The sequence below is a fragment of the Procambarus clarkii genome, chromosome 19 (assembly GCF_040958095.1).
Source record: "Procambarus clarkii isolate CNS0578487 chromosome 19, FALCON_Pclarkii_2.0, whole genome shotgun sequence".
Lineage (NCBI taxonomy): Eukaryota > Metazoa > Arthropoda > Malacostraca > Decapoda > Cambaridae > Procambarus > Procambarus clarkii.
This window is the reverse complement of record NC_091168.1, coordinates 26591549-26605453: the sequence shown is the minus strand read 5'-3', so window position 1 is coordinate 26605453 and position 13905 is coordinate 26591549. Positions and strand designations below refer to the sequence as shown.

The window sequence follows — 13905 nt, the reverse complement described above, 5'->3', positions numbered from 1 at the left end:
TTTTACAAAAAAAAAAAAGAGAGAAATTCAGAAACAAGAAAAAGCCCAAGTGGTGAAGAGTAGGATTACAGTAAATATAGTAATACAATGCTTCCCTTGTGCCAACGAATAGCTGTGCAAACAATCCCCCTTCATTTTGCCATACAAGAATTGCCTAGGCCAGATCAAATAAGACTAAAGGAGGTCGTAGGTTTCCCTTAAGTAACGGAGAAATATATTTTGGCATAAATTACCCTATAGGGACAGAAACTTGTATGTTGTTAGTCACCATAGTGCAGTACTTTATTACATGCCTCTTAACACTATCGCACTCTTCGAACGACCCTCACGTCCGATTTTTTTTCTCTAGAGTCCGAGCATCGGACATGATGTGCGTCCGCTGAAAAAGTATTTGTATAAAATTCATTTATTATTTGATCGACTTCGGGATAGTTTCAAAATGAGTGCCTTTAGAGTGCGCACAATTTGATACCAAAATGAAAGATGTAACATGAAAATTTGTCAGAACACTGGAAAGATATAAATAATTTTGTGATGATTGTCCAAAATGAAAATATTTGTTAAAATTTCATTTATTGCTCTATTATTATGAGACTAGTTTTAAAATATGTGCCTTTTTTATTGCGAACAATTTGATACCAAAATGAAAGACGTAACACGAAAATTGATATTATCAAACTGAACGAGTATACACATTTGACTGTGATGTGTAAATTGGTGCTCGTTCGCGGGTAATTTTAGACTTTGCTAAATGGAGTCACGCTTGGCTTTTGGACAATATAGGCATATACAACACCTGCAGGGAATTTAATTGTGAACACAATGATACCAAAACGAGCCACGTAGCACGAGAATTAAGGTAAGAAAACTGAAACAAGTACACATATTTGACTGATTTTGTATGCTCACGTGTAACTTAGGCTTTGCTGTGGGGAGTCACACTTGGCTTTTGGACCTTATATGCATATACACATGTAGGGAATTCTATTGCGAACACAATAATACCGAAATGAACGACGTAGCATGAGAATTAAGGTGAGAAAATTGAAACGAATATACCTGTACACATTTAGTGTCACCGAGCGCTCGCCCGCACCGCCAGGAATAGTTCGTGGTTACGCGCGGACCGCACGCCCGGGTCGCGAAAGTGTTAAGTGTCAACATTTGTAATTAGGTCGTTTCTGCCCCTATAACTGGTAATTGTCACCAAGAGCTAGAGAGAGAGATTCCAGAAATAGGAAAAAAAATTAAATTGATCAAGGCCATGTTTACCTTTTAGGGCAAAACACATATTAACATCTACTTTGACTGGAAATGTTGAGTTTCATAATTAGGTCATGTACATTTTCAATGAAACTATACTTATCTTCAGTGTATAGGTAAAAAAACCTGATATTCAAAATTGTTATCTTTCACCACTAGAGAATTTGGTAATCAATTAAAATATTTAAAATTTCCAATAGTAATAAGATTGAAGCTAATTAACATAGTTAACAATTACCTTCACCATGAAAGTAGGAAATGGAGTGAAAATGATTATCAATTTACTGCAATAAAGTGATTATCAAATCAATGAGTACAGTTAAAACAAAAATTCTACAATGTGACTTGTTTTACCTTAAATTACTTTTTAACCAGTCATAAATAGTCTACGCAAAGCTCAATGGAAGTATTATGTCAAAATATTATTCAAAGTTATCTTTCAGTTAAGAAGTTAGCATCATAAACATGGCCTGAATCATAACCCTTCACCGTAGCTCATAATTCAACTTGACTATTCTACCTGTAAATCTATGCTTCTCTCTCCTCTTCTGGGATGTCACATTCAAGGGCCCTCTGGGCTCTTAGCCGGGTAATGATGGTCTGAAGTAAGGGGGATTGGGGGGTAGGGGTTTTAGGTACATGTAGCAGAAACAAAAACAGCAGAAAAACAGGTCAACGTTGGCAGTACAGTTGAAAAAGTTACACATTTATTGCTAGAAATATAAACATGTGCTAATGTAGTTCCAGAAAAAAATTCAATACAGTACTGTATTTGTATTTTAAGAAATGACTAAATATATTGTTATAAACATTTCTGATTATGTATAACTTGGCAACAACCATAATTTTAGCAAAGTAACAACAGTTATTTAGATCAATTTTATGTTTGTATGTGTTGGTAAAAAAATTCATTAAACAAATGAATGAACATTTTGATACAAAATTACCATTTATACAGTATAGTATTCAGGATCTCTACTTAATTTTAAGTGAGTATTAACTTGACTGAAAAAATACTGTAGCTGAATTTTAGAGGGTAAAAGCAACAAATGCTCGTTATTGAGGACCTGCAATGTTAATTACTAGACACTTCAGTATATAGTGCTCACTGGTATAGTGAGCTCATATAAAACTGAATATTAGAATAAAACCTTTGTTTACCAAACCACACACTAGAAAGTGAAGAGACGATGACGTTTCGGTCCGTCCTGGACCATTATCAAGACGATTGTAATCGACTTGATAATGGTCCAGGACGGACCAAAACGTCATTGTCTCTTCACTTTATAGTGTGTGGTTTGGTCAAAATTTTCAGCTACGTTATTGTGACTCTTCATCTGCAATAGAGTGAAACCCTTCACTCCAGCATTCATGCTATAGTGATCTTGCAAAACTCAGTACTAGGGCGAGATCCTTTGGCAGTGAGGTTCGACAGTACTGTATAAAGCGAGACCATTTAGCGAGGCCCTGCAGTACTCACTACTATCAGGAAGCCCTTCAATATTTTCAGTTAAGCAAGTCCCCAGAAGTACTCTCTACTACAGTATGGCCTTGTAGTGCTCATTATTATAGTAATCCTGTGAAGTACTCATTACTATAACCAGCAGAGGGGCACCTGGGCTTTAGCCTTGAAATTTGACTGAGTATTGCTACCAGTGGCAGCTAGTTTATTATGCACCCCATATTATGATTATAGGTTACACTGCTCATACATTCATCACACATTTCTTTTTATCTCCTAGTAGCAAAATATCCCCAGTTCGCTGACTGGGTAGTAAATGTGCATGACTAACCTTTCCACCATTGCCCACTAGACAGGGAGGTTTGCATGATAAACAAATCAAATTATGATACTAGCTCACTGCTGGCTTTTAGCCAGAAGTAGATGAAGCAGAGGAATGTCCAGCCCAACATTCTTTAACACAGGGACTGTGAGGCAGCATTCACCATTGGCTGACAGGCGATGGAGTTGCCACATCCTTACACCTGTATGTCCATGGGGTTATTGCCCTGTCCGGTACTCATATTCCATTGTATAAGCACTTATATTTTCTTGAATTTTCCTATATATTAGTAATAACATGTCTGAAGCCATCAACTTTATCCATCCCTGTCGTCCGAAAGTGATAGTGCCGTACTTACAGCAACTATTGGTTAAACTTATGAACTGTTGCACCCCAAAGAGAGTTCATGGTGTATACTATTAATTTTGTAGAGGGCACAAGAAAGTAGGCAACACACAAACCTTAACTTTCCTAGGACCTAGTTATGTCTTTTATGTATTAAATGACACATGGCATAAACTAGGTCTAAATTGCTTATTTAGGTCTAAGATAGGTTAGGTTGCATAATCACTGTTGCACTTTTTAGCCTGCCATTTGAGATAATCCAATAATACAAAATGTGAACTTTTGGGAATAAAAAAGTTAATTTTATCCATTTGACCAATTGTTGCTGTAATATAATTTTGGATGGGTTGACTTGATCACATAGCGATACTGCTAATTGTAGGATGTTCCTTTAACGCGATGCGTGATTAGCAACCTTATAGAAAAATAATAAAAATTTATTAAAGCTAATATTTACCACTAAAGCTGCATCTAGAATACAGTAGTCTACACTCTTTGGCATTTATAAGTATCACTCTAGACAACTGTGCTACATAGTCTTCCCGACATGGTGCCTTCTTTTCTCTTAATTTTGACAATTTACAGAAAACTTTAAATTATTAGCTTAATTTCCTAATTTTTATTTAATTTGTTGATATACAGTGTATGTGGTAAGGTAAATCTCTTGGTATTAAATATTACCCTAAAATGTAATATCCATCATTCAAATTAATTTTAAGGTGTAGCCAAAATACTGTTCATGGTAAGTGCCATTAATTCACTTTGTTGGGGAACAGGCAGCCTGTGTACATGTATATACATTAGACTTGTATCAAAGTAATCCCCCACTCTTGCCAACTTTGAACTACTAAACTTCCTCCAGGATGCAACCCCACAACAGTTGACTAATACCTGGGTACCTCTTTACTACTTGCTGAACAGAGGCATTGGGTGAACGGAAATATGCCCAACTATTTCTGTTCCACCTGGGATTTAAAACAAAGGGGTCCTGATTGTGAGTTAAGAATGAAGCCCAAATGTACTACCTATTTTGCCAACATTGTAATTAAACCCATTTTTTTCTTTTAAACACTATATTTATAATATTAAAAATATTTTATTATATATACTGTATGATCATCTACAAGGTATAAAATTCTATAATATATATTTTAATGAATGCACTCACCTCATCAGTGGCAATAATTATTCTCCCATCCACTTTCGGTGCTAATTTGCATGCTAGGTCCTCTAGCTCGTGGAAACTCTCCTGTCTTGATGAGCTGAAGCGTGACCGCTTGCTCGAGCTGTTGCAAGTGACCAAATTAAAATAAATGTCAAATTCCAGCAGAAATGGTTTTTGAAAATTTCATGTTCTTGACAGAATAAAATTGGAAAATTGACACTTCATTACTGCTGCAGTTGTTTTAAATAATCTGACACTTCAGAGAGTAAGGTTCAATTACATGGCTGAAAATAAGTAACCCAACACCCACATATGGAAAGGAAGGAAAGTGACTGTATTTTGGATCTTCCTTGACCCCTTATTAAAGTGATAGAATGCAACTAGATAAAGGTCTCAGGATAGACTGAAATGCCATCAATTTTGTCTCTTCATGTGTGGGTTGGGTTGATCTAACACTAAACAAATTTTTCTTCATGAACTGTAAGGAAACTATTATATCTCGTCAAAGCTTTCAAATTTATTTTCAGGAGTATTACCATTAGTTACTCAAACAAGGGAATACCAACTTGAAAATAAAATTTATTTCTGGTTGCCACCTGAGGGAGACCACCTCTCTCACCCTACCCTTGTTATGCCATTGCAGCACCTAAATTTACATAAATATTATGTAAAAAACTGTCAAAATCCTTACTCTTCTTCCTTACTGTATGTAAAAAAAATACCTATGGTAAAATAATCTTAATAATTCATACATATTTGATATAAATCTCACTGCTGTCATCCTGCTGATCTATTAAATTATACACAAAGTATAAACATTTATTCACATACATCACTTGGTATTGAACTCACAGTGACTCTGATGATACAGATGATAAGGCAGAATCTGTTGACACAGATCGGCCAATAGCCTTGTGGGTTGTGGATCTGGCAGCTGCTGGTATATCGTCATCATGGCGGATAAGACTGTGTCTGTGAGGGTTTTATTTAAAGCCATTAAGGTGCACTAAAATTTTGTAGTCTAGTCGGTATATATTAGGTGCTAATGAACCCAAGCAAAACCTTGTTAATAGTCAAATGCGGCATTATGTTAGGCACATTCTAACTAATCAAATGCATAAATTGCTTCAATAGACTTACATGGAAGATAGCAACACAACAATTATTTATTTGGAAATTACTCAGGTCAGCTTTATCAATATAACACAACACTACAGTAGATAAGTCTCTCATCCTTAAGTGTTAGCATGGTTAAGAAATAAACAGTAAGTGCTCAGTAAAAAATTCACACAAAAACAAAGATAATTCTTTATGTAGCTAAATTGGTTAGACTTTCATTACCTCCTGGACAGCAGTACGAGTGATTGTCTGTGTGTTGAGTTTCGTCGAGTCTTGCCCATATGTGACTGGATGGCAGTAAAATGATTCTGGATGGATGTTGACAACATAGGACACTGTTCTTCATCTTGCTGTAATGTTTAATAAAAATTGCATGTTAGTGTGAAGGGAAATTTTCAGTATTTCTTCCAAATGACAAACAAATAATATCAAAGATTATCTAATTTGTGTGAATTTGTATTTACTGTACTGGCAGATACGATGCATTGCTACAACATTAAGCTTAAGCTCGATGTCATAGCAAATACGGTAACTATATACAGTACTGTATAGCAACCGGCTGCGTCTAGGTTACAGGGTTTCTTCTGAAACATCACAGATTCACACAAACTCTAAGGGATTTTAGTTTCTTGGCAACTCGGAGTGACTGTGCGAATAGCTTCACCCTTCACCCACAGCAATGAGTACCTAGATAAGCCTAACAGGCATCCTGTTCCAAGCAATAGTATATCAGTTAGTATATCCCAACACTATCTCATAAATCATTTAATTCACGAGCTAAGTTATGCAATCTCGTTCATCTACGCTCTCGCTCATATTACATTTATAATAATATAATACACAGTATTATAAATATATTATTATATTATAATATTATAAAAAAGTAATATTCATGCAACATTAATTATATTATAATATTATAAATTATAATAAATATATTTATTTTTTTCTATAATAAATATTATTATACAGGGTATTATAATAAATTGTTCCCCGAAACACTTTGCGTACTAGTGGCTTTAGGTATTGTATGTACTACCTCTTATCTTTAAATCATTAAATCAAACAGAATGTTTGTACTGTAACTCTGCAACTTATTTATGTACTTTTCCTAAATAAATTATTATTATTATTGTACAGTACTGTATATAGGCCCAGCAAAACTTAAAATTTTTTGAACTAAGCCTTTCCATGTTATGAGTTTATTACCAATGTAAATATAATTCAAATGGTACCGAAAATATTTCTAGTTGCTATTGACCTTCAGACAACAGCCTACATCATGCGATTTATTTTGATTCATTGGGGTGAATCTGGCTTATGTTGTACAATGTTTATCACTATTTAAGTTTAATTTAAGAAAACTGCTTATAAATCACTGTACTGTAATTATCAACCTTTGTAATCTTTGGTTATTATTACATAAAAAAATGGTCAACCTTATTACTATACTGTACATAAAAAAAAAATCATTAATTAGATGAATGGCACATTACACAAATATTTATTTGACAGGTTCTTATTTTTCTTCATTCACCCATATTTAATAAGATGTTTTTACTCAATTTTACTAGAAAATCAAATACAAAATTAAGGTGTAACTATCAAAATTTTGGGAACTGATATTAGAATCAGAATTTAATTTGAAATTCTATATCAAAAAGTGTAATGATTTTTGCATTGACATTTTTTAACTTTTTGCAAAAAAAAAAAGAAATTTATATACATATTTTGTTTTCAAATATTTCAATAACTGCATAGCGATGACCCACAACTGAGAGCACTGCACTCTCTAAGAGTTAAACAAAATTATTATTGTAGAAACCTACCAATATAGGACAGTCTATCAGTACATTGTATCCATCTCTACCCTGATGCATGTAAGCCTTCGTCACAAACCGATAAACAGTATCCGGGTTCAGGTACTCGTCCCCAACCTTAACCAAGTCTGGAATCACCCTTGACCCTGGCTCAGCATCAGGATCAAACACGAACTGTATGCCAGCTACTTGAGGAAAACGTCCTTCAAGTTTTGGGTACTGAGACACCCCATTTTCAAGGACAGCCAGAAGCTTTTCACCTATAGCATATGAGAAAACAAATTAGTAATGCAGGTAATGGATAAATCTGTATGATGTATCTCTTATGCATATTCATACATTTGTTGCATGGCATCAAAAGTGGAAAGATAATTCATATTATACAAAACTTACCAGTGACTCCTAAGACAATAAGAGGATCCAACATTGGCAGAATTGTCATTAAATCTCTCATCGTGAAATCCCCAACTGGGTGAATTCTATCGGACCTCAGTGTTCCGGAATTAATAACTGCAACATCTCCATTACAAGCTGCCATGATGATGTCACATATAAAGTTGCCTAAATTGGTTTCTGATGTGCGAATTGAAGAGAATCTTCCATCTAGTTCCACACTGAAGGTACCGAGAGACTCTTCCATTTTTTCACCCACCACAGCTGTAATTCCAAAATGTGTACTCTAAAATCATTTTGCATCACCTTATAAAAAAAATCAGTTTGATTTGGCAGTGCTGCCATAAGCTAAAGAATGAGTGGAAATGGTTTGTGATGACAAGTATTATAAGTGCATATTATTTTCAATATAGGCCTATACCTACCTCAATTTATTTTTTCTAAAGTATCTTAAATTTACTGTACTTACATTCATATTCTTTAAGAGCTTCTTTTAGTTCTTCATCTGGTTCGAACTTTGAGTCTACAACAACTTTCTCAATGTCAACACTGACATTGGCTCCTTCCTGAGATAGAGTAATTACTGAAAATTCCCTGAAGTCTGTGCCACTTTTGAGAATGGTCTTATCATTTATCTGCAATATATATAACATATGCTGTATAAAGTATGATTTATATGATCAAAATTAAATACAGTAGCTAATTTGCTACTTTTAAGTCAAAGTACATGTGTGAATGTGTTTTAATTGTACAGTGCATTTGTACCCAAATTGTAAATTTGTAGGCTTATGCTTTAGCCTACCCCCTTTTTCTTTATACCCACTTTACCCACCTTTGACTACAAGGAAAAGAAGGTAGTTATTCAACTGCACAATTCTCTGGTATGTCTCCATTTGGACTATTATATTCAAGTAGATATAGACACCTCATCTTCAGATACTCACATCTGCTTTGGAAAAAGCTCAATACCAGTTCAGAAAAATTATCCCAGAACTAAGTTGACTCTCGTACCAGGAACGGTTGAGAACCACAGGACTAACAACCCTGCAAACCGGACATGTTTGCATGGAAGATATTAATCCAGACTACTAATATAAAATGTCAAATGTAACACATACAAGGAGCAATGTAGGATAGAAAACCGTGCATTTGTGCATTTGTACAAATTGCATTTGTACAAGGGGTGCGAAAACGAAAAACGAAAACAAGGGGTGCTTTTTCACCTAGAGAGGTTGTAACCGCCTAACAAGCCGTAAATGCCAAGATTTTTGCTGCAGTTTAAAATCCTCCTGGATAAAATCACCTGGAAAAAGGGGGGGGGGGTGTCTTTGACAAGCCGCTAACTACCTGTCCCCATCAAGGCCACTAGTGTGTTGGTGGCCCTTGGGTAAATTCAGGTAAACAGCACCTCTTGATATACTCCTGCTAGTGGTAGTGTGACAGTACAGTATAACCAAGCACCTCTTTACTTACCTCTGTTATACTGCTGCCATGGGCAATAAAGCCCAACACAACAATATACTTAACCTGTTCAATTAACAAATTATCTTGTAAAAAGATATCATAGCAAAGAAATGACTGACTCATTATGTAAACTGCTTAAATACTTCAAGCACAATGTGTATATTAAAGGTAGTAAAATTATCATAAACAACAATGTAACAACACGACAAATTAGCCACAGTATTGAATACAAACCTGTCTTCATAACATATCTTTATTAAAAGATTCTTTGTTACTATCCTTCCAATGAAATAGTGTTCTTATGAAGATTAAACCACACACACACACACACACATTAGGAAGTGATGTGGTGGAGGCTGACTCCATACACAGTTTCAAGTGTAGATATGATAGAGCCCAATAGGCTCAGGAACCTGTACACCTGTTGATTGACAGTTGAGAGGCGGGACCAAAGAGCCAGAGCTCAACCCCCGCAAGCACAACTAGGTGAGTACAACTAGGTGAGTACACACACACACACACACACACACACGCACACGCACACGCGCACACACACACACAGCAGTAATCAGAGGCAATGTATCGGAATGGAGAAATGTCACAAGTGGAGTACCACAGGGTTCAGTTCTTGCACCAGTGATGTTTATTGTGTACATAAATGATCTACCAGTTGGTATACAGAATTATATGAACATGTTTGCTGATGATGCTAAGATAATAGGAAGGATAAGAAATTTAGATGATTGTCATGCCCTTCAAGAAGACCTGGACAAAATAAGTATATGGAGCACCACTTGGCAAATGGAATTTAATGTTAATAAATGTCATGTTATGGAATGTGGAATAGGAGAACATAGACCCCACACAACCTATATATTATGTGAGAAATCTTTAAAGAATTCTGATAAAGAAAGAGATCTAGGAGTGGTTCTAGATAGAAAACTATCACCTGAGGACCACATTAAGAATATTGTGCAAGGAGCCTATGCAATGCTTTCTAACTTCAGAATTGCATTTAAATACATGGATGGCGATATACTAAAGAAATTGTTCATGACTTTTGTTAGGCCAAAGCTAGAATATGCAGCTGTTGTGTGGTGCCCATATCTTAAGAAGCACATCAACAAACTGGAAAAGGTGCAAAGACATGCTACTAAGTGGCTCCCAGAACTGAAGGGCAAGAGCTACGAGGAGAGGTTAGAAGCATTAAATATGCCAAAACTAGAAGACAGAAGAAAAAGAGGTGATATGATCACTACGTACAAAATAGTAACAGGAATTGATAAAATCGACAGGGAAGACTTCCTGAGACCTGGAACTTCAAGAACAAGAGGCCATAGATTTAAACTAGCTAAACACAGATGCCGAAGAAATATAAGAAAATTCACCTTCGCAAATAGTGGTAGACGGTTGGAACAAGTTAAGTGAGAAGGTGGTGGAGGCCAAGACCGTCAGTAGTTTCAAAGCGTTATATGACAAAGAGTGCTGGGAAGACGGGACACCACGAGCGTAGCTCTCATCCTGTAACTACACTTAGGTAATTACACTTAGGTAATTACACACACACACATATACACATACACACACACACACCAGACCACACTAGAGTACTCTTACCTTAACAACTTCATAAACGTGATCGTGGCCACCCAAGATAAGGTCAATCTCATCAACGTTCTCTGCTAGTCTTATGTCATTTGGTGTACGCATGTGAGTTAAAGCAATCACGTAGTCACAGCCCTTGGAAAAAAAAAAAAATATTTTGGGTACAAGAAAGAATGTATTCACAGGCAAAAATATGTCACAATGCAAATGCATCTTGGCTTAGATCAGTCACAATTAATTTATACACTTCATGATTGTAATAAGACTTGATCAATATTTACAGTATTGAATTTTATCTTTTACAGTGAAAACATGTGAAAAGTTATGGTTATTAAATAACTTATGGTATAAATAATTTATGGTTATTAAATAGTTATAAATACCATAATACTGTAGCATAAATAGATATGGTATAAATAATTTTTGGTTATTAAACTCATCTTCTCATTGCACAATGATGGAATGTGATGTATTTGAGAAAATATGGAAGCTGTACATTAGGATCAAACCAGCATCATCTCATTCTCTTCAGGCATATAAACTAAAATAAAGTACAGGTACATTCTCAATTTGAATGGTGTAGTTGCATACATTAAGACGGACTCAGAGTGTCAAATATTCAAGGGCTTTGTCTCATCAGCTTAGGAAGAATTTCCAAGTTAGGGTTAGCATTAGAGTACAGTATAGAGCTTTGTAAGTGTAAATAACACATGAGAATGTATACAATATGTGTGTGTTTTGCACATTTAGAAGTCTGAACAAAGATGCTGTATGTTGTTTGAAAACATCACATTATGGTTCTGATAAATGATTTTCACTGGGTGAAGATAGATTTGAGGTTGTTTGTGGTGATTGAGCCCCATGCAGTTATTGTAAGTTAAATATGAATAAATTAGTAAATATCATAGTTTCAAAAGATCAGAGTGAGGGAAGAGGGGGGGGGAGTGAACAGAAGTGCATACTATTTGTTTTTATAGTATCTCAACTGTTTTAAATACTTTTTTGTGTGTGTGTGTGTGTGTGTTGTACATGAGTGTTAAGTTAGTGTGTGTTGTCACTATACAAGTACATTACAGTATAGTCTTTTTAAATATACTGTATTTCTTTTTGTGTATTTTCAATGTCTATATTGTTTATTTTAAATAATATTTTGGTTTAAAATGTAGTAGGTCATTCAGTGTTTAATGTGAGCATGTTGGTTGACATTAATGAGTGAAATTTTTTATATAATTCACTGTACTGTATACCTAATCACTTTGGGTATGGAGTTTGGGACTATAGAAGATGAAGGTAGTGTCATCAACAAACATCTTAGGTTTAAGGAGGATTGAAAGTACTTGGCATGTCAGTGATATAAGTAATATATTGGAGAAGTCTTAGTAGTATGCTGTTGATGAGAAAAGTGGTAGATAAATGCCTGGATCTTATTACATGACAATGACACTCGAATAAGACTAATTATTTTAGAACATTCAGAGTAACCAAACACATGCAAGGTGAACACTCTTCACAAGATGCATACATAAGCTGCACAAATTTGGGTTATCTTGAGATGATCCTGAGATGATTTCGGGGCTTTTTAGTGTCCCCGCGGCCCAGTCCTTGACCAGGCCTCCACCCCCAGGAAGCAGCCCGTGACAGCTGACTAACACCCAGGTACCTATTTTACTGCTAGGTAACAGGGGCATAGGGTGAAAGAAACTCTGCCCATTGTTTCTCGCCGGCGCCCGGGATCGAACCCGGGACCACAGGATCACAAGTCCAGCGTGCTGTCCGCTCGGCCGACCGGCTCACTCGGGTAATTACCCTCCAACGGGTAAATCCGTTGGTAATCTCAGGGTGACTACTTTGAAAATAAATTAAAACAAATTCTATAAGTTTAATACTGTACACCTTACATGATTGGTGTGAGTTTATTGATCTCAAAACTGCTATAATTGAAGCAAGAATCAGAGTGATCACACTTGTGTGACACTCAAATGTGAAAATGCAAATTCAATTATATTTTACCTGATTCTTGAGCATTGTTGCCAGTTCTCTTCCCTTATCCACATAGTCGGTGAATGTGACTTGTTCAGCATTAATGGTAGCCAGAGTCTCCAGCCACTCCTTTTCTACGAGACCAACCTGGTACAATGGGTCTGGTTATTGTCTGTTCTATGTTCAAATACAATATTATACTACCTAAGTATATGTGTATGTATGTATGTATATGTATTCCAAAACTAGAAAAGGTATGCCTTAAATAGTAAATAGTAAGTAATTTAACTAAACTTTTCTAAATTTTCAAGTCTTTTAATGCAATTTAGTTTTCAAAAATAATAACACCATAAAATCCATATTAATTTGGAACTTGCCCACTATCTTAACAGGTTGTGTATTTTCTATTTGTACCTGCAGAATCGAGCTATTAGCTCTTGGACCCCACCTTTCTAACCAATATATTTTTCCTCTATTATTTCTACTACAGTACATATATTTCTCTCTAACACACACATCCCCAGAAAGCAGCCCATAGCAGCTGTCTAACTCCCAGGTACCTATTTACTGCTAGATAACAGGGAGCACCAGGGTGAAAGAAACTCTGCCCATTTGTTTCCACCTTCGCTGGGGATTGAACCTGGGTCATTAGGATTACGACCCCAGAACACTGTTCACTCAGCTGCAAGGCCCTTCGCTACCTGTGTGTGTTCTGTCCCATGCAAGGACTGACCTTATGTACACTGGGCAAACCAGAAAAAATCTTGATAAATGCCTTTCCCAATACTGTATAAGTACTGTATGCAATAAGCACTGCACAGCAATCTAATGCAATATTTCTACATGTTAACCTTGCCTTGGCTGGACAGTAGAATGATGGTCTCGCTTCATGTTGGGTCAGTGTTCAATCCCTTACCATCCAAGTGAATGGGCACCATTCCTTACCCCTCCGTCCCCATCCCAAATC

General features: G+C 35.8%; 1 protein-coding gene across 6 annotated transcripts in view; it reads right to left on the bottom strand.

Moving 5' to 3' along the window:
* Positions 1 to 13905, bottom strand: part of LOC123757602 (mannosylglucosyl-3-phosphoglycerate phosphatase) — a 119627-nt gene that overhangs the window by 13831 nt on the left and 91891 nt on the right. For 4 of the 6 annotated variants that reach the window (XM_069327201.1, XM_069327203.1, XM_069327202.1 and 1 more), the window contains 8 exons: positions 12969 to 13085; positions 10971 to 11093; positions 8359 to 8524; positions 7890 to 8153; positions 7506 to 7756; positions 5899 to 6026; positions 5410 to 5529; positions 4561 to 4678 (listed from right to left, as the gene is read on the bottom strand). In XM_069327201.1, the coding sequence (XP_069183302.1) occupies positions 4561 to 4678; positions 5410 to 5529; positions 5899 to 6026; positions 7506 to 7756; positions 7890 to 8153; positions 8359 to 8524; positions 10971 to 11093; positions 12969 to 13085 (1287 nt within the window). Of the gene's footprint in view, positions 1 to 1783; positions 1864 to 3532; positions 3808 to 4560; positions 4679 to 5409; positions 5530 to 5898; positions 6027 to 7505; positions 7757 to 7889; positions 8154 to 8358; positions 8525 to 10970; positions 11094 to 12968; positions 13086 to 13905 lie in introns of those variants that run through there. The other 2 variants (XM_069327200.1, XM_069327204.1) reach the window with 2 other exon arrangements.